Below are 24,639 nucleotides of genomic sequence, written 5' to 3'. Positions count from 1 at the left end.
GGGCACCTACCCGGGGTCTTAGTCACCCTTGGGCCGCGCTTAACACCTTCTACTCACGTAACTTCGGCCGCATTAAACACTCCCTAATTACGTGAGTAGGGGTGTTTAGCTTTGCTGACTGACTAATAACCCCCAGTTACATCGGATGGCGTGTATGATCGTCCAACAGTGCCGCCGTTGGACATTTTGGTTGTCCCGACTGTACGTGCAGCTTGGGCCGGATAGTCTAGTGTCGGCTGAGTAGTTCTAGTAAATTTGCCAAGTGTTCGCTAGAATGATATGGACAATTGATGGACATCAGCGCTGCATGCAAGCCATGCCGCATAATCTGACAGCGTTATCAAGGCGCAATGTTGGTGGAGAATGTCGCGAACTCACAGGAGCGGGGGAGTTCAGACGACACCTCTCTAAGCTATTTCCTGATATTAACTGCAGTATATGCATGAAGAAATGATTTGGCCAGAAACAACAGACTTTGAAGGAGTCACGGCCTGGCAGGGCACACTCGACACTCGGAACTAAGCCTGATGCTAACCAATAAATGGTCAAACTTCTAAACCCTTGTTTGGAGATATCGGTCATGTTCCGGTTCTTAGAGAGAAATGCTCATCAACCAATGCCGCGTCATTAGCTAGCCTAGCACCCTTATATGAATCAGACAATCTTAGGCAGACGTTCTCCAAAAGAACTTACTAGATGCTGAATAATAGTTTTCATATTCGCTAAGGCCCGGAGGCTAGAACCGTGTGACGCCGCCACTGCTATAATATACACGGGGATTTAGACAAAGCAGAAACGAGCAAAAGCAGTAACCTGGGTTTAATATTAGCAGGAAGAGTTCTATAAATCATTCAAATTAAAAACGATAATAAGTAATAAGTGTATTTCATGCCATAGAAGGCAACAACAGCCAGAGAAATCATTGGTTCGGTTTAAACACTGGCAGGCAAAACTAATCAACAGGCCCAATATCTACCTGTCACGCTGCATCTGGAATGTGTATTTCTTAAGGAATATAATTAGTTTTTCTCTTATTTAATAACGAAACTAACAGATTTGGGTAGTTCTCACTGGAAATAAGGCTTTGTGAAGAAATCGATACATTCTTCCCCGAAAGCGACGATCACACGAGATAGTCCACCGCAAATAATGAATTGCCTTTGTTTTAATGACAACGAATATAATTATAAGTGTAATTTGGTGTATTTAAAGCCTTTATAAAAGAAAAAAAGCTCTCTGAACAGTCGGATTTATCTTGAAATTTCGTCGACAGACAACACTGCTCTAAACAACCAGAAGTTTGTTAAGCTTGCAAGTACCTTGCTCCACCCGTCTTCTCGTTTCACCAAGCATAAGGCCATCAACAAAGCATTGAGTGATGACTTGCCAGTGCTTCCCTTTCTGTCGCATAATGAGTGGTGCTGAGCAGCCAGGTACCACGAAGATCGAATCCCCTTTCTTTAATACTTGAAGTATTGCTGTTCCAAAAAGCCCGTCCGCCGTAGTGAAAATGGGATACACGATGCCAACATGCTTGTCGAGTGAATCCAAAAATGGTTTCGGATCTTGGCACTCCCCTACATCTTCGGGCCTGGGGAAAAATGACTTGAAATCTCGGCCCCAAGGCTTGAATTGTGCGCTGATTTGATTTCGAAACTGGATGAGATCTTGGAGGTTGGCGTGTTTAAGGATTTTCCCCCAGCCGCGCTTTCCCAAAGCCATGACATCCGGATTGTCAGGTTTCAAATCTTCGAGCCAGGGGATGTCAAGAATAGTATATCCTGTGGAGCATTCGTAAATTGCTGCTCGATGCAAAGTCCTCAAAATCGCCGCTTTTGGGTCATCCGGTATTGCCTTGGAAGTCGGGTGAACGGCGTCTTGCAATATCCGGAGCTCTCCGTGTTCCCAGCCCAAGAAGGGTGCTATTCCATCAACAACGTCAATAAAATAACCGCTGGTGACCAGAATGTTTGTATCCTGTTCAAACCCGAACCAGGCATCTTGACCCCAACTGGCATCGCAGTCTGAACCCCATAGGTAAGGATCCCACGGGGAAGTCAAGTCTGGCACCCAAGATGGGAGCGTAAGACTCGATTCTGTTGTCCCAGTAAGAACGATATCAAAAGATCTGAACCCCGTCATAAGAGCCTTAGCAAAATCGTAGAACACTTCTTCAACCGCTTTCTTGTAGTCGGGCTCGATATGTTTTGCAACATACTCAGGGATCATACCCATCAATCCATACAGACGGTCTCTCAAGTCAAGGGAACGGGCCATTCTGCCAATCATTAAAAGAAGACCAATTTCGTCTTGATCTTTCCTGCGCTCTTCATCTGTCGGCGTGTTTCTGCGGCGAACACGCTCTTGGTTGATAGTCACTAGTTCGACTAGTTTCAACACGCGCCATACCTTTTCACGAGCTCGCACGGCGCCGTGAATATTGGTTGCTGCCTGTAAAAAGTTGTGAAGCGGCATTAGACCCATGCGGAACGTCCCAAATAAGATGGAAGGATTCACTGGTTCGAGACACTTCTCCTGGATCACCCAAATTCGAGTCCAATATGTTTTCTTGACGATCACATCAATGGCCCGCCTGATGGTTTCTTTCTTCTCCGGGTCGGTTAAAGCCATTTCAAGTAGATCGAATGCTGCGTCCTTGTCTGTTGACTTGACAATAATCTCATGGAGTTGAGCCATATCCGGTATGGCTGCGTCTGGAACCGCCCCAAGCCAAATAGAAACGATGAGCGCTTTGCCGTAAATCATGCGCATCCGCTTGACTTGAAGGCTACGCTCATCCAAGTCTTTTTGATTAATGCAAATTGCATCTGCCCAAATTTTCAAGCCTTCAATGTAGTCCGGGTCTGAAGACAATGCCCGAAGCGCTGCCTCCAAGCTTTGGCCGATAAGAATAATTTGGCCGTTTATAACAATCGGTACTCTGATAGTCTGGTCTCCCCAAGTATAGCTCAGTGCGCCGTAATCTCCCCACTCAAAGCGATGATATCGAGGATGCGTGCGTGGCCGTTCAAAGGGCGAGTTTACTCTCGTTGGACTACGAGAGCGGTATCGTTCGTTGGAGAATAGTCGCCAACGCTCATCGCTATTGCGCCGAGACAACGGCTGAGCCTTGGATGCCCATTGCTGGTAACCTGAGAGGTATGCATCGAGTGAAACATGTTCTATAGTACAGTGGACGAGACCATGCCATTCTGGTGGCTCATCGCGAAGTTTTACGAGCGGCGGCCGCTCGATCGTCTGCAAGTTAAGTACTCGAATCTCATTACGGGCTTCGTCAAGGGGAGAGTAGGGGAAATCGCTGGCTTGCGTCAGTCGTTGAAATGCCATTGCGTAATATCGTGTGAACAGCTTTGTGGTTATGACAGATGAACGGGTAGACTCTTGGTCGAATGCGTGGCCTGCATGGTATTTAGTCTTGGCGGGACTGGGACTGGCTGCCCTGACGATTAGTTGAGGAATATTGGTTCGCATCCAGGACTAGGCAGCTCAGCTTACGCTGTTATCATCACTAACAGGGGGGTGCAGTGCAGCATAGCCACGATACCGAGAATGAGGGGCGTATGACTGGTACCATTAGCTTGAACGCAAGACAGCGAACCTAGGTCTGTTCGACTTGTCCAATTCTTCCATTTCGCGTGCGGAGAACAAATATCTTCCCAGCCAATAAACGGCTCCTGCACGACCGGAAATTGTTTCTTGTACAAGACCTGACGTTGGAGATACTGAGCGACTCTAACGCCATATTCCTCGCCTGGTAACTAGGGTGTTGACATTACAATACGTTTGTTCAACCTCCGACCAGAAGTGTGCAACTTTCCCGTGTGGAAGTCTTTGTTCTATGGATCCAAGAGAACGAAACTCCTCTTCTTCTGCTTGAGAACCTCCTCCTTCAGCGCCGACCTTCGTCGTTCCTGATTCTTCTTCCAGAGATAGAAGTCGGAGACATTTCAGAGTACCGTGCATCGCCGGCCCTCAAAGAAGCGGAAGGTGGGGCTGATTCATGCCACTGCTCCGGCGTCATGAATCCTGGCCGCATTTAGATACTGTCACAATGTGAAATAAGGCGTTAATTGCTGCCTGCAATTAACGGTGTCGTTTTTGCGCGACAGGTACCCTCTACATCAGCTGTTGTCAAGCCTCTTCTAGGAAACGATCAACGCCACAAGCTCTGGGCTTCTTTTTCGTTATGACTCTTTATGATAAGGCGCAGTGCACCACCACTCCGTTCAGCAGGCAGTGGCATTCCAATGCTAAGCGCCGAGATGTTCATCGCTTAGCTACCTGCTTCGACAAGCTTACCGAGGCTTGCATATAATATAAGACGAGCGGGTTAGGCACCGTTTGCGTGCCAAGCGGAAGTTCAATTACATATGTATTAGGAATAGCTGTCTGTAGTAGGCTTTTGATGCTTAACTCAGCGAAACATTGAGCTGGGAAGGCAACGCCCAAATCCCAGACGACGATATTGAATGGCGATTCTTGTTGATGAGAAATCAAATCGGCGTGGCGGTCGGATATCGGTGCTGTAGCATCGGGTACGACCGAGCAAACACGCCCGGATCGGGTTCCATACCTAGACGATGATGCTTGACAGATCCGTCGGGCTGGTAAACTAGTAAGCCGAGTGACGAGGGCAGCTAGGTGAGTATTTGAGTTATTGAACCCTGGTCGCAGGAAACCGATTGGTGCCGGCAGATGCGCTCTTGTAAGCAATTCAGATGCCGCATTTCCCGTTAGCCGGGTATCGGAACCGCGGGCTCGGGATTGCGGGCTTCGGAACATTGGAAATAAGGGAACCTCGAGGAATTCATTTTACTCAGCCAGAGGGGGCTACTTGACGACGGCCAACTGACGAAATCCTTGACAAATGCACAAAAACGTGGTAGTTCTTGCGCAATTATGCAACAAGATATGCAGGTTGCGGTGGCGTCATCGAGGGGTCTGACAAATCAAGTGGCTTAATGCGTCGATGATGCGCCCCGTTCACGCCAGTTTCTGCTGCCACAGACTTGCACCTTCCGCCATCCCACATAGAAAAAATACCTCCAAAACACTATATTTACATAGCGCAATCGAGGTACCCTTTCTGCCCGCCCAGGAAGAGACCAATACCACTTCTATCCTCTGTTATAAACCCCATAGCAGTCCGCCCCATCCAGGCGTCGGACCTCCCTTTTCTGATTCAATGTCTACCCGATTCTTCCGTCCTATTCAACGCATCGCGAGATCTTCAGTCCCATCTACCTACAGAAACTTCCACGCTTCTTCGCCCAACATGGTTGTCCACAACGTCCACAAGTAAGTCGGTAACACATTCCAGTATATTCCCGCGGGGCCTGCATATTGCCCCGCAGTCCGCATCACGCGTCGTGATCCAGCGGTTACGCACCCCGCCATTTTCCGTCTCGATACTAATCCGCGTCCAACTACTATAGCAAGGCCGAGTTCGACGCTGCCCTGAAGGAGCACGACTTCGTCATCGTTGATGCCTTCGCCACCTGGTGCGGTCCCTGCAAGGCCATTGCCCCCGTCCTTGTCAAGTGAGTTGAGCACCCTCCTTCACCATGTCTGGGTTGTTTTACAGCCTGGGTATTTGGCGGCAGCAGTCGCTGACATGTTCCGAATCGTAGCCTCTCCAACGAGGAGAAGAACAGCAAGGTCCACTTTGTCAAGATTGACGTCGATGAGGTCCCCGACGTGAGCCAGGAGCTTGGCATCCGCGCCATGCCCACCTTCCTCCTCTTCCAAAAGGGCGAGAAGGCCCAGGAGATCGTCGGCGCCAACCCCACCGCTCTCAAGCAGGCCATCGAGAAGTTCGCCGAGGCTGCCAACGCTGCATAAACCACTTATTGCGAGGCGAATGAAAAAAGACCATGATAACATGGGTTGAGAACCCGAAAGAGTCAAAACAAATACTGGCTTGCGATGGAGCTTTTGTTGACCCTAGATACCACAGTAAATATCGAAAAAGTCCCATTTATTATCTCGTTGGAGCCGTCTGCACCTCCTCAGGGTTAGTAGCATATGGCTCATGTGTTTATATCACTATGACCAAATGCTAGACTGCTGCAGGCGGCCTGAGGTTCAATGTATCATCTGTTGCTGGTGAGAGTGACAAAGTCTTACTCAACACGGGGTGAGGTACTTGGCAAAATACTAGGACACCATGTCTCTGGTCAATCGCGTCGTGTCGACATGTAATTGCACGGGGGTGTGACCAAGGCAAGACTTCTGAGGTACAGACCGCCAGGAAGCTTGGTTGCGTTGTCTTGAAGGCTGCAGTCGGCTTCAAGGCTGATGCGGCCTTGATACGGCCTTCCAATAACGTTGTTCACAAACTCGACCATCGACGCCGATAATGCGCAGAGAGCTTCACACAAAACCTACAGGTCGGGCAGCCAAGTATCTAATAGGGCGTTTGCTTTTCCCACTCCTGTGAGACCTTACTGAAAGGCATACGCTGCGCATCCTAACTCACCTTACCCAGTGGTTTTACCATATGCATGCATACCTTAGCTAAAACCCGTAGTCGCTCCAAGATGACTGTTTTCGCCCGAGTGTAATACCGTATCCTCTCATCAAACACGAAGTCCGCACAGGCCATACGCTAGTCCCATTATAACAGGCGGTCAACCTACCTACACACACACCCACCCATATAACCCTAACCCTTGCCACCTACCTGCTGCTGACGTAAATGAATTCCTGCATTTGCCACATCTAGATCCCTGTTTCTGCCAGCCCGCTTACCCCTTTCCAGCAGCCTGTGGCCTGTGCGGACTTCGTGTTTGATGAGAGGATACGGTATCAGATACTACATGTATCAACCAAAGGCGCCTAGAGAGACGGCACCCAGCGCCACAGGCGGCTGATTTCCACCCCATGTGTCCCTTTGTCCGGGGGTTGATTAGGTTGACTCAGGAACTTAGAGAGGTCAGGGTTCCCAACGGCCCCGCGCCGGTTTTCGGCTCGGCATAGTAGGGGCAGGTTGCCCGCGGAGAGGGGACGCCCTGAATTGTCAACCTGCCAACAAGTGGATGGTAAACATGGCGCAATGATTCATGCACTAATCGTTTAAAGGCATTGGGTGACAAGGTAGCTGTGGATCATCGTTAGTTTTAGTTGGCTTATCACCGCAACTCTTGGGGTCGACTGTTCGCCGGTGTTTTGGGAATATAAGCTGGCCCGAAACCCTAAAATCTCAGTTATTTAATCTTTCCGCCTGTCAACTGCATTCAAACTCAACTCCGTAACTCCGGTAGATCAACAGTCGTCAATAAGTCGAGTCAAGATGACAAACAACATAGTTGTGCTCGGGTAAGAGACTCATGCATAGCCTCTCACAAATGCACTCACTTACCGTCTCCAGCGCCGGCGTGTCGGGCCTCACCGCGGCGCTGCTTCTGTCCAAGAGCAAAGCCAACTCTGTGACCGTAATCGCGAAGCATATGCCCGGTGACTATGACATTGAGTACACATCGCCTTGGGCCGGTGCCAACGTCTTGCCGTAAGATTCTCCCGGGCCTCATGAGGTGGACTTACGACTAATCAACTTTGTTAGCATGTCGCCGGAGTCTAATAGCAGATGGGAGCGGAGGACCTGGCCCGAGCTCAAGCGTCTGGCTGCTGAGGTCCCAGAGGCAGGCATTCACTTCCAGAGTGCGTCGCCCTTCCTACTTAAGTGCCCTTTAGCAGCTCCAAACTGACACGGCCCCCAGAGAGCGTGGTCTTCAGACGTGAAGTAGACGCGGCGGCCAGCAACCCTTACGACGCCCTCTACGCCGTGGACCCGTGGTACCGCGATCTCCTCCCCGACTTCCGTGACCTGCGCGCCGACGAGCTCCCAGCCAACGCCCATTCGGGCTCTGAGTTCACCTCGGTCTGCATCAACACGGCGCTCTACCTCCCTTGGCTCGTCGGCCAATGCCGGAAGAACGGCGTCGTCTTCAAACGCGGCGTCATTGCGCACATCCGCGAACTCAAGGCGCTGCACCACTCCGGCAAGCCCGCCGACATCATTGTCAACAGCTCAGGGCTGCTGGCATGCAAGCTCGGCGGCGTGGAGGACAAGAAGGTTCTGCCGGCGAGGGGGCAGGTCGTAGTGGTCAGGAACGAGATAGAGCCGATGGCGACCATCTCGGGCACTGACGACGGGCCGACGGAGGTGTGCTACATGATGACGCGGGCGGCGGGCGGCGGAACAGTTCTTGGTGGGACATACGACAAGGGGAACTGGGACCCGAACCCGGACCCGAACATTGCAAACCGCATCATGAAGCGGTGCGTAGAGCTATGCCCGGCATTGACGGGCGGCAAGGGCGTCGAGGCGCTGGATATTATCCGCCACGGTGTTGGGCTGCGGCCCTACCGCGAGGGTGGCGTCAGAATGGAAATAGACAAGTCGACGTTTGAGGACGGGACGCCGATCGTCCATAACTACGGCCACGCTGGATGGGGATACCAGGGGTCATATGGGTGTGCTGAGAGGATTGTTGAGTTGGTAAACCAGATCCGCGCCGAGAAGGGAGAGAGGCTGTCGAACGAGCCCAAAATGTTTTCCTGGGATCGGGCCAGCAAGTTGTAATGCGATTTTGTGAAGTAGACATGAAAAATACAGCATAATAATGGAATAACGAAAAGGGTTGTAGTCAAGCTGACGACTTGTAATATTTCTCAGATGTCTGTTCTGTAACAGTGTTAATTTCTCCATGTGTGGCAAGCAACGCACGGTGTCATCTGGACCCTTGCAGCTATTTGTTCGCGACAGCTTTCAGTAGCTCCCTTGTTCAAGCTTCACAACCCAAGCAGCACCGTTTGCGAAGCCATACCATGGCCGACCAAGCACCTCCAATCCACGTACAGGCAACGCGCCTAGTCCTAGATATCGCCAACGGCCGACATGCGCTCTCCAAGGCCATTCCCCCTCTCCTCCTCGTGCTGGATGCCGTCCTCTGCGGGCTCATCATCTGGAAGGTCCCTTGTGAGTTTCGATCGCATCCCAGAGAAGGGAGCAGCAAATCGCTGACGTGGTTTCCAGACACAGAGATTGACTGGGTTGCCTACATGGAGCAAGTCTCCCAGTTTGTCTCGGGCGAGCGCGACTACACTAAAATCAAGGGCGGCACCGGCCCCCTCGTCTACCCGGCCGCCCACGTCTACACCTACACCGGCCTATACTACCTCACCGACGAGGGCAAGAACGTCTTTCTGGCGCAGCAGCTCTTTGCGGCCCTGTATCTTGTGACTCTTGCCGTTGTAATGGCGTGCTACTGGCAAGCAAAGGTGCGCGGGTTCCTGCTCCTTCTCGCCCTTTGTTTGACAACAGGAAAATGGGCTAACTGATATCCTTTCACAGGTCCCTCCCTACATTTTCCCCCTCCTGATTCTCTCCAAGCGCCTTCACAGCGTCTTCGTTCTTCGATGCTTCAACGACTGCTTCGCGACCCTGTTCCTCTGGCTCGCCATTTTCTTCTTCCAGAAACGACTGTGGACACCAGGCGCCGTCCTGTACAGCTGGGGCCTGGGCATCAAGATGTCGCTGCTGCTGGTCCTGCCCGCCGTAGGCGTCGTGCTCTTTCTGGGACGCGGCTTCGGTGGCGCCTTGCGCGCGGCGTGGCTCATGGCACAGTTACAAATCGTCATCGGCGTGCCCTTCTTGTCAAGCAACGCCAAGGGATACCTCGGTCGCGCGTTCGAGCTGTCGAGGCAGTTCTTCTTCAAGTGGACGGTCAATTGGCGTTTCGTGGGCGAGGAGACGTTCCTCAGCAAGCCGTTCTCTATTGCGCTACTGGGACTGCATCTATTCACTCTGCTAGTGTTCATCTTCACCCGGTGGTTCAACCCCGCCCAGCGGCCCATGTCGTCGCTGGTCCCAGCGATGCTGCAGGGCAAGTCTCCGTTCTCGTCGCCGCTCGAGGAAGCCCAGGTGGCCGGCAGAGTGACGCCGCGCTACGTTCTCACGACGGTCCTCTCAGCCAACGTCATGGGTCTCCTCTTTGCCAGGTCACTGCATTACCAGTTCTACGCATACCTAGCCTGGTCGACGCCATACCTCCTCTGGCGCAGCGGCCTCCCCATCTACTTCGTCTATATTCTCTGGGCGGCGCAGGAGTGGGCCTGGAACGTGTACCCCAGCACGGACATGAGCTCGAAATTTGTGGTGGGTGTGATGGCGGTCACGGTAGCGGCGACGTGGTTCGGTACGGCGGACGAGGGGGCGCCATCCGAGAAGCCCGATTCGAAGAAGAGGTGAAAGCGGGAGAGGGATCATAAGCCGCCAATTTGCTCTTTATCATCAGTAGTCGTCCTCGGAATCGGATGGCGGCATCTTGCCGATGTTTGAGTCGGACTCTTCGCTATCATCATACGTGTTTGTCTTTGCAAACTCCTTGGGCCTTCAGGCATTGTCAGCGTGAGAGGACAAGAGAAAGACGCGGACAGCGACTCGAGGAACCGCACCAGTAAGATTGCTTGCGCCAGGCCTTCTCGTCGCGAACGACGTTGATGATCTCGCCCATGACGCGACCATTGGGCTCGTCGTATCTCTCGGCCAAGACGTAGCCGCCCCGCTTGATCCAGATGGTGTTACGGAAGCGCTGGGCCAGCTCGAGGACGAGGTCCTTCTTGTTGGGCAACTCGCAGGCGTACAGGTTGTTGCCCTCGGCCTTGATTACACGCACGATGGCTTGGTTCTGCTCGAGGGCGTCGGGGGGCGTCAGGGTGTCCTCAGCCGCCTGGAGGGCGGCGCGTTTTGGTCGTCCCATGTTCTTCAGGTAATAACAACGGGTGGCCAGACTCGTGAGCAAAGAGGTGCGATGGATGTCAAGGAGCCTTTTTTTTTTTTTTTCCCCCTTCCTGGTGGTAATAAGTGGCAATCAATGGTGGGGTAATTTTTCTAGCAGTGGCTTTTCTGGAGGGTGGACGCGGGGCAGAATGTACGCTAGGGCGGATACGGACTGTACATCGTACAAGTACCGAGACGGGCCTAGGCGGCGAGCCGATTCTCAGAGTCCGTTGGATGACCACCCATGATGATCGTGTGATGCAATGCTACCCGATGCGTCCAATGGCTGGGGCTACTTCCATTCCCGGAAATGGTCCCAACTCGTATCAATTCTTGGAGAAGATACCCTCACAGTCGACCCCGACATCAGCGGAGCTTCTCCGCCTCTCGCAGCAGCTTGTTCGCTGCGACACCGGCGGCTTAGCTGCATTACCTTCGCCCGTCTCTCACGCGTCGACACGCTCACTTACACACACAACTAAACCTCCTCCAGCATGTCAAACACACATATCCATTTGCCTACCGGTACTAATGTATCACAGCATGAGAGGCTAAGCCCAGACAAGATTGCCGACATAACCACATGCCCCTCAGGCTCGTCCTCTCAAAACTTTTTCTCTTGTCGCCCAAGTGGAGAACATGTATGTTGCAAACCCTGCGTCCCGCCTCCCACTCATGGATGGCATCCCAGGTGCCATTCTGGAGCTCCGGCCGGTAGGGCTCTCGATTGCCTCCCCCAACCATCTGTAGACCGCTCGTGAGATGTCGGCCACGCACTGAATTAGTCAAGGATCCGCGGTGGCTGCAACTATGCTACCTACAACTACCTATCGTGAGGAATAGTTGTCTCTGACTACATACTCGACTCCCTAGTCAGCCCCTAGTCCAAGTGTGACATCCTGATCTGTACACTAGAAGTCCACCAAGGTTGCTCACCCTATCTGCATTGTTACCTTGCCTGGATAGATGCTGTGTATATCTTAGCTACAATACCCCGCGCGTATTATCGTATTTTTGATTCTTTCTCCTTCAACTTACTTACCTCCCACCTGTGCTCTCGCTCTAGAGCTGGGCTCCCCTGTCTGCTTCTTCCATTTGCCACCGCAATGGACGTAACGATGTTCAAGGCCCTGGTTGAGGTCGAGTCCCGCGAGCTTAACAAGGGCGCCCCTCTCCTCCCAGCAGCCCCAGCCAAAGCCGTCCCGCGAACCTACCCCGGCGCGCCTCAGCACGACGGGTCGTCGATCGAGCTCTCGCGTCTCAATACCAACCCCAGCAACGGTAGGGCCGCTGCCGACAAGACCGGCGCCGGCATCCCCGGCTCCCCGCGGGCCCAGTCGGTGTCTCTGTCCAGCCCGCCCACCTCGGGAACCGACGTCGAGATGAGCCGGCCCTCGAGCCCGCCTGCCTTCGAGGTCCTGCAGAGCATCTCGGACCCCCACATGAACCGCTACCGTCTCGCCGCGGCGTGCCTTATGAACTTTGGCAGCGGACTCAACGACAGCGCCCCGGGTGCCTTGATCCCCTACATTGAGAAGTAACAGAGCCTGCCTGTTTCCCCGTCTTGTCAATTGCCAGACGCGAGCAGCAGCGGCGCGGAAAAGAGAGAGTGACAAGGTTTATCGAGAGACTAATACCAATGACAGGCACTACAACATCGGCTACGCTATTGTCTCCCTCATCTTCATCGGCAATGCCTTCGGCTTCATCTTCGGCGCCGTCTTCCTCGAGTCCCTCCGCGTGCGCCTGGGCCGCGCCCGCCTCCTCGCCCTGGCTCAGACCATCATCACCCTCGGTTACGCACCCATCCTCGCCCAGGCGCCCTTCCCGCTCGTCGTCGTCTCCTTCTTCATGATCGGCTTCGGCATATCTCTCAACCTCGCCGTCAACAACGTCTTCTGCGGCTCCCTGCGCCAAGCAACCACAGCCCTCGGCTTCCTCCACGGCGCCTACGGCATCGGCGGCACCATCGGGCCTCTTATAGCCACAGCGCTCGTCACCGCCGCCCGCACCCGCTGGAGCATGTACTACGTCATCCCCCTGGTGTTAGCTATCTTCAACGGCGTCTTCTCCGCCTGGTCGTTCCGGGATTACGACTCCGAGCTCGTCAACGGGAGCTCGGCCGCCCAGGAGTCCGCCGCTGCCGCCGACTCAGGCACGCAGCTCCTCAGCATGTTCTCCGCCCTCAAGATCCGCGTTGTGCTGCTGGGCGCGCTCTTCATCTTCGCGTACCAGGGTGCCGAGGTGTCCATTTCGGGCTGGGTAATCTCCTTCCTCATCACCGTGCGAGGTGGCGACCCGGTCTCGGTGGGCTACGTCACGGCGGGTTTCTGGGCGGGCATTACTGTCGGCCGGCTGTGTCTATCGCACCCGGCGCACCGCGTGGGCGAGAAGCTCTTCGTCGTCCTCGCGACGGTCGGCGCCGCTGTGTTCCAGTTGCTTGTGTGGTGGGTCCCCAACGTCGTCGGGCCCGCCGTGTCGGTCGCCATTGTCGGCTTGCTGCTGGGGCCCATCTACCCTTGCGCCGCGGCGGTGTTCATGAGGGGGATGGCGAGGCAGAAGAGGCCCAGCGGGATGGGCGTCATCAGCGCGTTCGGAAGCTCTGGTGGCGCCGTGGCGCCGTTCACGACGGGTATCCTCGCCCAGGCGTCCGGCACGTGGGTGCTGCATCCGATCGCCATTGGTCTGTTTGCCGTCATGATGGCGTCGTGGTACGGAGTACCCCACAGCAGGAAGAGGTCTGAGTAAGGGTGAGGAGGTTATGGGAAAAGAGGAGAGTTACGAGAGAGAGCTGTATAATGATGAGAGGTCAAGACTCGGTATATGTGGGACATTGCGTTGAGATGTGACCCATCTTAAGGTGCCTCTGAGATGTTAGCATGGTAATGCCCGAGGCGTTGCTTCTACAGAAGCTGATGAACCGGTGCTTGGGAACGATACAAGGCAAGGCAGCATGGAGTCTAACTTTCTCAAAAAGGGATGGTTTCACTAGAGGATTGGGGAAGTGCTAGGGGCGTCGTCGATTGTCGCTGGTCTTGCCGTCAAAGACAGCGTGGTATTGTCCGTGAAATATCCCTGTAGACCCAGTCTATGTCTATATCTAATGTGAAGAAAAATTGAAGAATTGCCTGAGCCTCATGCCTCGTTATATAGGTATTAATCCCCGCCCCCCTTTCCCTCTAGATGAATATGTGTGTCTATATGCTCTCTCATCCGGCGTCTTGTGAAGCATTCAATGGATGCGTCCCCGTGCAGCGTCCTTGACGCTAATCTTGCCCTCGACAATCTGCTTGACGGTTTCGTGGATGTCGGAGAAGTCGTTAAATGTGACAAAGGAGATGCCCTCTTTTTCGCAGTACGTGACGAGATCTGCGCAGCTGTTAGCTTTGTCGCTTTTCCATGGCCAATGCAGGTTGGCAGCGCTGACACCAGCGGGTAAAAAGTCGGCGATGGCGGGGGGCGGGGTAAAGGATACAAAAGAATTGAAGCAAAAGGAGAAAAAAGTCTCACCTTTGTCGCGCTTGGCAAACAGCAGATCGGTCTCACGGGCGGCGGAAAGATCGGAAACGCCATCGCCGGCGTAGAACATGACGGGGCGCTCGGGCAGGGACGAGTACTTGCGCAGCTCAATGGACTTGTCGTGGCCGTGGATGCTGTCGTCGTGGTAGACGATGCGCCAGCCGCCCTCCTCGTTGATAGTGGCCTTGCCGTCGCGGACGGCAACCTGGTTGCTGACGATTTGGATGTGGTTGTCGACCTCATCCTCGCCGAGCCACATGACGAGCAGGGCGCGGATGATGGGGCGCATGCCGCCGCTGATGATTACGACGGGCACGTTGTTCTGGCGGCACCAGTGGTAAAAGTCCTTGAAGGCCGGGTCGAGCTTGACGTTAGCCTTCAGGTACTCGATGCACTGGTCAAAGGGCATCTTGACCGAGTCCATCATCTCCTGGAAGCTGTCGCGGAAGTGCTTCTTGCCCTCGAGCACGAGCAGGTTACCGGCGCGGCGGTTCTCGGAGCCGTATCCGACATTGTCGGTGAGGAAGTCGTTGGAGTCCTCGAGGGTGATGGTGCCGTCAAAGTCGGTGAAGAAGATGAACTTGGGGTTCGTAGCGAGCGCCGGGGTTTCGCTGGTTTGGGAGCCCATCTTGCCAATACTGAAAGCGAACGTGTTGGAGAGAAAAAACGTAAACTTGGGGGGGGGGGTAGAAACAAGTGAATGTTTCCGGGTATATGTAAGGAGTTTGCAGTTTGGTGGTCACAAACAATGGTATGCGAGGTTTTAACAATTAAGGAGGGGAGGGGCGAAATCAAAATGCTCCCAATGCGAGGTCAACAGTGAGTGGGGGAATCCTGCTTGTGGGAGGATCTCGGGTGCGTGAGGAAACCACGCGAAAGATGGTGACCTGGCTTATCTAGGTAGGAACGTGATGTAACATGCCGATTGGCAAACGAAAAGAAAAGAAAAAAAAACCACCATCAAGCTGTCAAGGTATATCCCTACGTACACACCGGAACTCTCGAATCCAGACATTCTGTTCTTTGCCGCAGTCGGCCAGCAATTGGCTCGCCCCTGAATCATTCCCCTGAATCCCCTGAGTACACTACATACCCGCGCAAACCTTGAGTGAAAAATACGGAATCCTAACCTATTATAAGCTCAATGTCTCCTCGGGCGCAATTCCGACTGGGATTGAAAATCCCACCTCTAGCATGCCCCTCAATGACGACATGTACCCCTCCAACCCACCCATCGCTGTGGACCCTTCGAGTTCTAGTCTTCACGCCAAAACGAACATTACAGAATTCCGGCATTCAGATGAAGCCTCGTGACTGATCAATGCGTCAAGGGAGATAGCTATGTATTTCCGGGTGATTCTGAGCTTGCCAAGCTGCAAGGATCAAAAGAGCCCTGTTCGGAGCGGCAACCTCGGCCCTTCGTTGAGATGCGTCGTCCGTGTAAGTACGCTTTGCTTCTCAAGTTTAGTCGTTTTGTCCACAACATCTGCCGGTCCATTTCTTCTTAATGATGTCCGAAGCGAAGCAGCTTTGGGACAGCCACCATTTCCCAAAAGAGAAGAAAGAAGAGTATCATATCATCTCAACTATCCTTCATGCATCTGAGCTAGAAGTCAACCCCGTCGAGCTGCCTTATAATTATTTCATCGAAGAAAATACTTTCAATACCAGACTGAATCGCTTCAAGATCCGAGTGTTGCTTGAATCGATCGCTTCTCGCGGGCCTCCCATCTTCAGTTTCTTGCAAGCAAAGATACAAAAATGAGAATACAGTTTTTCACACACCTAGGCTTGTGAAATATATGGATTCTCTCACATGCTTCAGGAGAACTTAGTCTTGCAACATCTGTTTAGAATTAAGTTTGGCAAGGTTTGAGTCTAGCCCCTTTCTAGTCCAGCCAGTCATAACCATTTTCGAAACTAGTGACTCTCACGTGCCTTGAAGCCTGCTTCTAGAAGCACACGGAGGATGGCCACACAAACACACTTCGCCTGCCAGCTTTCCATACTCTACTTGAAAGTTTTCCTTATCAAATTTATCCCATGGCCGGAAACATTGCTGATCGCCCAAGACAAAGTCTGAAAGTCTTTGATGACAGGCCCCAGTAAGAGGAGAAAAGCTCCCGTATTTGCGAACCGCTCGGCCTCAGCATACGTAACCGCATCCCAACTCTCCTGAAACCTCAGACATAGTTCTAAGTTACATGGCTTTCGGAATACCGTTAGCAGCTGTGGCCATCGTTATGTTTGGCTTGAAGTTAAGGACCTCAGGCATGGTCTGGCGACAGTGGCGGGGCAAGGCCCAGAGATGGACGTCGCGCCGTTATTGTGTAATAGAAGGCGTAACATTCGTTGGTTTCCCATTCAGTCACAACACGGTTGACGAGCTTGTCAAAATCCTCTGCGCTGTTGACGATGCCGTAGCCGCCGTCCGAAAGAACGCTGTCGCGCATGCCGCGGAAAGCTCCGCCTCGGCACGCAGCAGCTTTCATGCCTTTCACGCCGCCAGCGCCACCGAGGCGGACCTTGATAGTCCTCTTTTGAATGTCGACAAAACCAGCCTCGGCAAGGAGAATTGGCAGAAGTTCGCCGCAGTCAAGAAGAAGCTGGCGCTTGTGACCAATTCTATCAGGCGAAAAAAAGTGACTTGTCAGCAAGATGTGCCGCAAAAAATGCCAGGCCAAAGGAAACAAGACTTACGATGAGAGCAGAGCCTGGAACTTTTCCTGTGCGGCGCCAGGGTTGCCAGCAGGCGTGAGGACCTCGGTGAGCTGGACAACGCCCTTGCCAGGGATAAGAGTGTTCCTGATGGAGGCAAGGGCACGGCTCCACTCATGACGACGAAGTGCGTAAATGAGAAGGCGCTGATGCGCGAGGGTGACTCTTGAATCGAGATGATCTGGCAAGTCCAGAACATTGCCGATGGCAAATGTCATGTTGGGTGTATTTGGCGGGAAGAGACGGTTGCTGATGTCAAAACCCTTGATTTCGACGCCAGCCGGTAGGGATTGTGCCAAATCAGATGCCCAAGCACCGGAACCGGTACCGAGGTCAAGAACGAGTGCACCTTTCTCAAGGGTAAGAGATTCGTCTAACACTAAACGACCATTGCAGATGTGGTCTCGAATGAAGTTGTGTTGCTTATCAAGCCGGAGCTTCTCCTTGCTGTCAGCGGGGAGGCAGTAGGGACTGTCGGGATTGTCGTGGGACTCGCGAAGAGCGATAGAGTTGTTAACTAGCCCCTTGACGGTGCTGACCGGCGGCATCTCATCATCGCTGCTGCTGCTGCTATCGTTGAATGCATATTCAGAAGTGTTGTCCGAAGCATATGACGATGCTTCAGACGACCATGATGAAGGATCGAGATCAAGCTTCACTTGATTCGAAGGAGCTAGTGCTGACTCTAGCTCCTTGAACGAATCAGTGGTGGAGGCGGTGATTTGAACAGCAGACATCTTGAATCTCTCAAAGTACTCTATCTGGCTCGGTGTAATGAAGGAAAAGAAAGCAATATCGAATGGAATACTAAGGGTGCGGGTGATAATGCGAACGAGGCTCTTATTAGCACACGTCTGACACATATTAAATTCGCTTTGTTACCTAATTAAGAATCCAAAATAGTTATGGCTTTGACCTCCACTTCAAGTTTTAGCCTTAACTTCAACTCTTTTGGATTTCGCCTCAGCTTTTAACCTTCACCTCGGTTTCCAACCTTCATTCCAGCTTTGACCTTCACATTTCTCAAACCACAGGGATTCCACCAAGTTATTGATTGCCCTAATCGAAGATCCCAAGTCTCAAGATATGGCACTCATCGATGGGTCCTTTTTCTCGGCACCCCTTCAAGTCGAGCCAGCATGCATCTTATGGCTCAATGAGAATTCTACGTGTAGGCACCTAACTAACTAAAAACATGATAATCATAACGACGTGAACATCGCAACTAGATAATATTAGAAAGAATAATTGCACTAAAGCAGTGTTATCTAGGGGCATAGTAGTAAGCTTCACCTCATCACTATGCCAAGGGGCGTCGGTAGCCGGTTGTTGCTATCCGATCTTGTATGGACATATAACGTTGGGGCGAAGAAGCGAGAGGCTGAAGTGGCTTTAGTCTCCAGTCTCACCTTGTTTCACTCATTCATATTGCAGGCTACAGTTACATCTCTTATTAGGATGATACAGTACGTGTCGGGTCCTAGGATTCTGGCTATGTGGCGAAGGTTCAGTCACGTCGATTGATTTCTTATGTCGTGGCTCTTATCATCATCGGTCTAGCTTCGAGTCAGGTGCGAAAAGTTCTGGAATGTCATCTGTTCGCCGAAGTCTGGATGACCTTTTACTATTTGCCACTTTGGTTCAACGTTAGATGCTCGATATTTGGTGTCTCACATGGTGTTCCCTGTTACTGCTTTGTTCTTCTTCTTATCCTTCTACTTCACATACTTTTCCCCAAACGACGTACGCAGAGTCAGAAACATTACTCAAGAAGCAATCGTCCGAGATGACGATGGTACCTGAACCTATGGCCATTCGGTTTACCAAACAACCGAAAGTATAATTCACGACACAGGTCAAGGGACTTGGGCCTGTCCAGACGCCGTTGCAGTATGAATCTGCGAGATTTCTGCAGAAGCAGTTTCATCGCTTAGTGTTGTCCAGGAGAAAATGTTTCTGTTGAGTCTATCCGAGAAGATGAGCGCCCGTCAGGCATTCGTAGTCAGCCTCTCCGACTGAATATGATACTTTACGAAGAACAGTACGGGCCGGCGTCTACAATGTTGAGGCTCGGCGGGGTTTCTGCAGACATAATGTTGCCTGTACAGCGTCTGAACCTCTTGAAACTTGCACCGCTTCTAAGAGATCCCGAACAGTGACGGTGTTCGTCACAATCGTGCCTGCTATTGCGGTTGTTTAAGCATCATAGTACCACCATTACTAGTCTGGGCGCCTCAAGTGGTCTGTCGCCTGTAACGTATTGTCGCCTCACAAGTGGCTTCGCCTTCTTGACGATGACATACTTTTCCGACTCTCAGTCTCCAAAATCCCGGCCAAACGTAAGCGGGCAGCGGGCGCGAGGAACAGAGTTTGAGTATGAAGATGCCGTTTGATGCTGTAGAGGCGCCGGAGGCCTAAGAAGAGACCTTCTGGGCCATTGCACAAATCCTATGAAGCAGCTGCGGCAAATCTGATTAGCATCCCAAGTAGCCTTGTCCTCTGACTTGGGCCCTATGCTTCGAAGCTAGTCTGCCTACGGTAAGCGTGAAAGAGGGTGTTAGTCTGTGGCAAATGCCAATCCCACATGATCGTTTCCACGGTTCGCCTCCTTGTTACTTCCGCTCGCCTTGCACGGCATTTCGACTTCTTGCGCCATAGCTCCTTACCAAAGCAACTTTTCAGAGGTCTTCACGGCGGTGATTCGAACCGGTAGGTCAGTGACTATGGGAAACTGGTAATGATAATTCTACACCAAGATTACACCATGGCGCTGCGAATACAAAACTTCTTCTCCGCCAGCATTCTAATTCAAACTATATACAAGAAATATTTATGACAAGGAAAAATTCTCACCGTAAATTGGAAGCTGATATTACTCTTCCCTAGGCTGCCAAGTCCCGCCAGATCACTTGCTAGATCAAATGTCTGACAACCTCACATATGGGTTTATCTTGAAGAAATTCGATACGCACTTAGTTTCGGTGCATCGATATAACATCTCGGGATGGGTTCCATGAATGGCTGGCCGTCCATCTGCGAATAAAAAGATTGCAAAAATAATATTGTTTAAACAAAGTTGTAGTGATTGTAAACCTGTTTCGTGAGAAAACACTTCAATGCGGGTCACCGGTACAACACTCATCTCTCTTGAGAACTGACGTTCTCGCACTCACAAGCGTTTCGCCGTTTTTGAAACCTGTCCCAACATGAAAGGCAGTAGTTGTTGTCCATGATTGACGACATGGCTTTTTGCGAGGCACAAGTTTCGATTGCTTTGTGTTTGTCTGCGACTAAAGCATCCCAATTGAATTACATGCCTCACTAAACAGATCTATATATGTTCTGTGCATTGCTTGCTTTATTGCTCATCTATGTATTGGAGTGTTCTTTTCCTATCTTCGCCTTTGCAGAAATAAGCGTACTTGCCCTTAATTTTCTTGTACCATGCCGTGTACTCTACCTTGTGAGATCATCAGATGGTTGAGTATAAGTCATGTTTTGATCCCTAATAGCCCAGATGACGGGCAATCAGGATAATCCAGTTCAGTGAAACGTGCTGCGCAAATAAGCAGGTATCTCTCCACTTATAACAGATACCAAACATAATTTTTTTCCCTCATCGCCCAAATCTCCACAGACCATGACGGACACAATTTAAAAGCAGCAGAACTGATCCCGCATATAATATCGAAGTTTACAATTTCATCTCATTAATGTCACTTGTAAATGATTCGGCTTTTATATCTATGAAGATACAGCCGTCTGATGGAAATGCCCAATAAAAAGCTACCGTCTTGCCCTTTTCGGGGGAAAATTGTAGCGTATCAACCTCACCCAAGGACTGAAGGATGCTGGTTGTTGTCGCAGGATGCAAAACAGTTCTTTCCTGTGTATTGGCACATGTATATTGGCATAAATCTCATAGAAAAGCGTAATAATACACAATCGGCGATCAAATTACTCATTTTGAGGTAGTACAATACTGATCTTCCCCACAAGGATTTGTCGTTGAGATAATTTGCCTTTGCTTCATGTTCACTAATCACGAAATGACTCCAGTGAACCACAATTATCGAAGCAGGCCTTCTTTGGTCTCGTTCACTAATCACGAAAACCTCGGTGCGTCTCGGGTTATGTACGGTGTTTGAGTAACCAATGGATTAGTATGGATTAGTAAGTCTTTGGCAGTACCATCCAGCAAACATCGGTGATACTAGGACACTCACGTTGGCAAAGATGCAGTCAGCATTTCTTTCAGAATCTTACTGCATCCAGTATGAGTAAAATCACGATGCAGGCCACGAATGTTCATGCTGTACACTCCTCGGGAGCTGAATAAGCAAGGCTTCCAAGTAAACCACCAAATCAATAGGTTGAGACAATGTAGGTCGAGATATGGAGCGGAACCTATATAAGAAGCCTTCACATAAACCATTTGCAGATCATTGAGCAGTCCAGACACTACACATATTCCCTACATCTCTCTTGAAAATACTCCATCACTTCAATACCTTACATCTTAAAGAAATCAACTTGAACACAGTACAAGTCATGTCTGGTTTCAAGAAAGTCCTCATTATCGGCGCCAGTGGCTCAATAGGGAGCTTTGTACTCGCAGCTCTAGAAGCTCAGTCAGACTTCACCATCACCCTCCTCCAACGTTCCTCGTCCAAAGCCAAACTGCCATCTCACCTCAGGTCCATCACCATCGCGGACACATACCCTACTGAAGAGCTAGTGCAAGCGTTTGCAGATCAGGATGTGATTGTTAACTGCATGACATCTCTCTCGGTCGCCGACCAGTTCCGCATGATCGACGCCGCCATCACCGCCGGCGTCAGACGCTACGTCCCCAGCGAGTACGGGCTAAACAACATGCGAACCGACGCCCAGGCTCTCAACGCCGTGTTCCATGACAAGGGAAGAGTGCAGGAGTACCTGCGGTCAAAGGGCGACCAGGGCGTCTTGGAGTGGATGTCTATCTCGTGCGGCATGTGGATGAAGTGGAGCATGGCACACGATTTCCTGGGGATGCACGTCAAGGATAAACGGTTCGTGATCTGGGACGATGGGGAGGGGCTGATGTCATTCACCACGGAGGAGAACACAGCCACCGGCTTAGTAAAGGCTCTGCAGACGCCGGCGGAGACAAAGAACACCAACGTACTCCTAAGCGACTTTGCTGCCTCGCAGAAACAGATTCTGGAAGCTATTGAGAGATTCCAAGGGGTGAAGTACACCACGGAAACCGTCAACAGCCGTACGCTCATCAAGGAGAAGCAGTCAGCTGCGAGAGACGGTGACGCCTCGGCGACGTTCTCGTTGATCGAAACAGGGTTTGTCACGGGAAGGTATGGCGGGCACTTGGAGAAGGAGGGTGTTATTATGAATGAGAAGCTCGGCTTGCCGAGAAAGTTATTCGACGAGGTTGTCACGGATGCGCTCAAGTCCGTCGGCGCGATCTAGCATCTGTTGAGCATTGGCCCACAGAAGTAGACATCTGACTATGGAATTATTTCTACTTCCCAACATTGCAAATAGACACTGCCAGTCCAGAAATTCGTAAAAACAGAGCTGTGATCCGTATGGCGTCTTAGAGAAACTTCGTGGATTTGCCATCATTTATTACTACTGAGATGAGTCCGAATTATCCGATCAAGACCATGCGTCGATGGATTTCTTAATTTATGTCGGGAGTAGTTCCTCCCAGACGGCTGTCTCAAAGTGCACCAGATGGCTGACACTCAATTATGACGGAGTTTGGTCCAGTGGATGGGGGAAGCTACAAGCCGTAACTCCCAGTATCTAATAGATGACCGCTGACGAGGTCGCTCCTCTCAGACCAGATCTCAGGTCATCTGCTGCCAGACAAGCGCCGCTGTATGGCCAACGATAAGCCACCGCAGCAGCAAATATCTCCAAGGATGCCAATTCCATAATAACGTGAAGTCACCTGCTTGCGGATCCTGGTACGTCCCGTTGATTATGCATATGGAGTTGTCCACATCATTATATGCTACAGCAAAATATAAACGTGAACTTATAGCCACTTGACAAGAAAAATAAATGAGGCGCCGGTGAAGAACATATGACATAACATATATTATCCGGGCATTTCGATGGACATTGATAGACGTAATAATGCAAGGGGGGCTCGACGGTGGCGCTGTCGAAGCCGCAAAGTCCGAGAACAGGCAGTAAAGTCGCTGGCTCATCAACGTTATTGATTTTATCCAGCAAGAAGGGCTGGGTGGTCAGCGGCCAGAACTTATGATCTTTCTAAAAGGATATCAGCCCGCAGATGTGGAATTCTGCCACCGATAGCTTCATCACTATGAGCCTGGCAATGCGACCTTTCAAGTACTTCCGTGGTATCAAGCTTTGGCGGGCTCTTGCAGATACTAGCCTACTACTCTATGACGCTTTCCCAAGTCCGTAATCATCTGAATCTGTAAGACTCTGAGGTCCTGTTTCATCACGACACTGGCGTGGTGGTCGCATCCAAGGATGAACAAGCTCACGACAAGCGATCAAGCGTCTCCGAGCTGTCAATTTCTGCTTCCGCTGTTTCAGACTTTGGCCAGCTTTGCGGTTAGATCGGTTGCGCAGTCTCTTGTTGGATGCGGAGAGCGCCTTCGTACATTGTATCAGCGGGCCGAAGCGAGGCCTTCGCGGGCGTTGGAACATGACCTACAATCGTCCAATGTTGGCCAAAGAAAAATTTCTCTACCTATTTGAAACACATTTAGAGGTATTGGAACGAAAATATGAATTGATGGTGTCTAACGCCGAGAAAAACCGGAGGCAACGGGGTAGAACACCTCGTGGCGCGGCAGCAAAGTTTCTGGAGGGCCGGTCCCGGGACCCGCACGAGCCCTCATCGGGCTGTTGCAGCTCTCTGCAGATCCTTTTCATGCACGAAACAAGATCCGACGGACATCAAACCCTTTGCCAGAAAGGACGAATTATCCGATGGAAGACTTCGAGAGCTGGAGCAGTGGGCCTGATGGGTTCCGGGCCGTCGAGGTCGACCTTTCCACGAGGGGGCGCATCACATCCCCAAGGTCCTCCGGTATTGGGTTGGTCGATCCGACCTTACTGGCTTATGGGAACCTAGGGCATCCGTATGTCTCGGCCAAGCATGCGGGTGCGGCTCAAGCAAGGATGCCATAGGCGAGAGGCCAAGCATGCGTAGGGCGGCGCAGGGGAGAATATTTAGAGCGAACCCACAATCCTTCATGGAAACACAGCTGAATAGTAAGCACCCCGCATCAGTAATGACGGCAACTTACACACGACGGGAAAGTTTGATGTGCTGCGGTATCACAACATTGAGGCAATGTTCATCAGTGTAGATTGACAACGAGTCCCTAATCAGCACGGGATGCGATGCGCCAGTGTGGTTGGTGGTCTGGTGTGGCTTATGGTGATCCGCAAGGAAGGAACCAGCTGTTGACCTATTCCTTTCTGAAGGAACACATTGATTTCCTGCAGGCCCGAGCTGGTAGCGCCGAAGCCAAAGCCTCACGTTGGGGGCTCGGAGCTGCCCCCTCACATCACATGTTGGTTATTGACCAGAGGATTGCCGGCCAATTGTA

The 24,639-nt window shown here is 51.6% G+C and overlaps 11 protein-coding genes across 11 annotated transcripts; 6 read left to right on the top strand and 5 right to left on the bottom strand.

Annotated features, from left to right (window-relative positions):
• Positions 1-1,156: 1,156 nt before the first annotated feature.
• On the bottom strand, positions 1,157-3,461 carry LY79DRAFT_558274 (heterokaryon incompatibility protein). The gene has a single exon (XM_060558167.1). It carries the CDS (start codon positions 3,346-3,348, stop codon positions 1,285-1,287), a length of 2,064 nt encoding a protein of 687 aa, XP_060412550.1. The 5' UTR covers positions 3,349-3,461; the 3' UTR covers positions 1,157-1,284.
• A 674-nt stretch (positions 3,462-4,135) lies between these two features.
• LY79DRAFT_265424 (uncharacterized protein) lies at positions 4,136-4,903 on the bottom strand. The gene has a single exon (XM_060551973.1). It carries the CDS (start codon positions 4,801-4,803, stop codon positions 4,288-4,290), a length of 516 nt encoding a protein of 171 aa, XP_060412549.1. The 5' UTR covers positions 4,804-4,903; the 3' UTR covers positions 4,136-4,287.
• Positions 4,904-5,206: 303 nt separating this feature from the next.
• LY79DRAFT_591386 (thioredoxin) lies at positions 5,207-5,862 on the top strand (the record flags this gene model as incomplete). The annotated part of the gene is made up of 3 exons (XM_060561276.1): positions 5,207-5,319; positions 5,457-5,561; positions 5,652-5,862. 3 exons carry the CDS (start codon positions 5,207-5,209, stop codon positions 5,860-5,862), a joined length of 429 nt encoding a protein of 142 aa, XP_060412548.1.
• Positions 5,863-7,367: 1,505 nt separating this feature from the next.
• On the top strand, positions 7,368-8,605 carry LY79DRAFT_518632 (FAD dependent oxidoreductase; the record flags this gene model as incomplete). The annotated part of the gene is made up of 3 exons (XM_060555052.1): positions 7,368-7,528; positions 7,583-7,680; positions 7,740-8,605. The coding sequence occupies 3 exons, from the start codon at positions 7,368-7,370 to the stop codon at positions 8,603-8,605; spliced, it is 1,125 nt and encodes a 374-aa protein (XP_060412547.1).
• Positions 8,606-8,850: 245 nt separating this feature from the next.
• LY79DRAFT_591384 (glycosyltransferase) lies at positions 8,851-10,273 on the top strand (the record flags this gene model as incomplete). Its single annotated transcript, XM_060561275.1, has 3 exons — positions 8,851-9,001; positions 9,059-9,303; positions 9,377-10,273. 3 exons carry the CDS (start codon positions 8,851-8,853, stop codon positions 10,271-10,273), a joined length of 1,293 nt encoding a protein of 430 aa, XP_060412546.1.
• Positions 10,274-10,315: 42 nt separating this feature from the next.
• Positions 10,316-10,784, bottom strand: LY79DRAFT_591383 (translation initiation factor 1A/IF-1; the record flags this gene model as incomplete). The annotated part of the gene is made up of 2 exons (XM_060561274.1): positions 10,316-10,415; positions 10,480-10,784. 2 exons carry the CDS (start codon positions 10,782-10,784, stop codon positions 10,316-10,318), a joined length of 405 nt encoding a protein of 134 aa, XP_060412545.1.
• A 1,126-nt stretch (positions 10,785-11,910) lies between these two features.
• Positions 11,911-13,552, top strand: LY79DRAFT_670927 (major facilitator superfamily transporter; the record flags this gene model as incomplete). The annotated part of the gene is made up of 2 exons (XM_060563841.1): positions 11,911-12,341; positions 12,451-13,552. 2 exons carry the CDS (start codon positions 11,911-11,913, stop codon positions 13,550-13,552), a joined length of 1,533 nt encoding a protein of 510 aa, XP_060412544.1.
• A 484-nt stretch (positions 13,553-14,036) lies between these two features.
• On the bottom strand, positions 14,037-14,951 carry LY79DRAFT_518468 (2,3-diketo-5-methylthio-1-phosphopentane phosphatase; the record flags this gene model as incomplete). The annotated part of the gene is made up of 2 exons (XM_060555035.1): positions 14,037-14,173; positions 14,315-14,951. 2 exons carry the CDS (start codon positions 14,949-14,951, stop codon positions 14,037-14,039), a joined length of 774 nt encoding a protein of 257 aa, XP_060412543.1.
• Positions 14,952-16,371: 1,420 nt separating this feature from the next.
• Positions 16,372-17,778, bottom strand: LY79DRAFT_609921 (methyltransferase domain-containing protein; the record flags this gene model as incomplete). Its single annotated transcript, XM_060561931.1, has 2 exons — positions 16,372-16,948; positions 17,024-17,778. 2 exons carry the CDS (start codon positions 17,776-17,778, stop codon positions 16,591-16,593), a joined length of 1,113 nt encoding a protein of 370 aa, XP_060412542.1. The 3' UTR covers positions 16,372-16,590.
• A 3,545-nt stretch (positions 17,779-21,323) lies between these two features.
• LY79DRAFT_558256 (NmrA-like family protein) lies at positions 21,324-22,629 on the top strand. Its single transcript, XM_060558166.1, has one exon. The coding sequence runs from the start codon at positions 21,593-21,595 to the stop codon at positions 22,505-22,507; it is 915 nt and encodes a 304-aa protein (XP_060412541.1). The 5' UTR covers positions 21,324-21,592; the 3' UTR covers positions 22,508-22,629.
• Positions 22,630-23,345: 716 nt separating this feature from the next.
• On the top strand, positions 23,346-24,361 carry LY79DRAFT_558253 (uncharacterized protein). The gene is made up of 2 exons (XM_060558165.1): positions 23,346-23,674; positions 23,736-24,361. The coding sequence occupies exons 1-2, from the start codon at positions 23,549-23,551 to the stop codon at positions 24,156-24,158; spliced, it is 549 nt and encodes a 182-aa protein (XP_060412540.1). The 5' UTR covers positions 23,346-23,548; the 3' UTR covers positions 24,159-24,361.
• Positions 24,362-24,639: the final 278 nt, after the last annotated feature.

This window comes from Colletotrichum navitas, assembly GCF_030913465.1.
Source record: "Colletotrichum navitas strain CBS 125086 chromosome Unknown LY79scaffold_43, whole genome shotgun sequence".
Classification (NCBI taxonomy): domain Eukaryota; kingdom Fungi; phylum Ascomycota; class Sordariomycetes; order Glomerellales; family Glomerellaceae; genus Colletotrichum; species Colletotrichum navitas.
Note: the sequence above shows the minus strand (reverse complement) of the source record. Positions and strands in the feature narration are given on the sequence as shown.

Bases quoted from the DNA above. Each gene is read 5' to 3' on its own strand.
- LY79DRAFT_558274 (XM_060558167.1), bottom strand. From the start codon at position 3,348: ATGGCATTTCAACGACTGACGCAAGCCAGCGATTTCCCCTACTCTCCC.
- LY79DRAFT_265424 (XM_060551973.1), bottom strand. From the start codon at position 4,803: ATGTTCCGAAGCCCGCAATCCCGAGCCCGCGGTTCCGATACCCGGCTA.
- LY79DRAFT_558256 (XM_060558166.1), top strand. From the start codon at position 21,593: ATGTCTGGTTTCAAGAAAGTCCTCATTATCGGCGCCAGTGGCTCAATA.
- LY79DRAFT_558253 (XM_060558165.1), top strand. From the start codon at position 23,549: ATGAACAAGCTCACGACAAGCGATCAAGCGTCTCCGAGCTGTCAATTT. The intron at 23,675-23,735 runs CTTCGTACATTG...AACATGACCTAC, and splicing joins TTGTTGGATGCGGAGAGCGC to AATCGTCCAATGTTGGCCAA.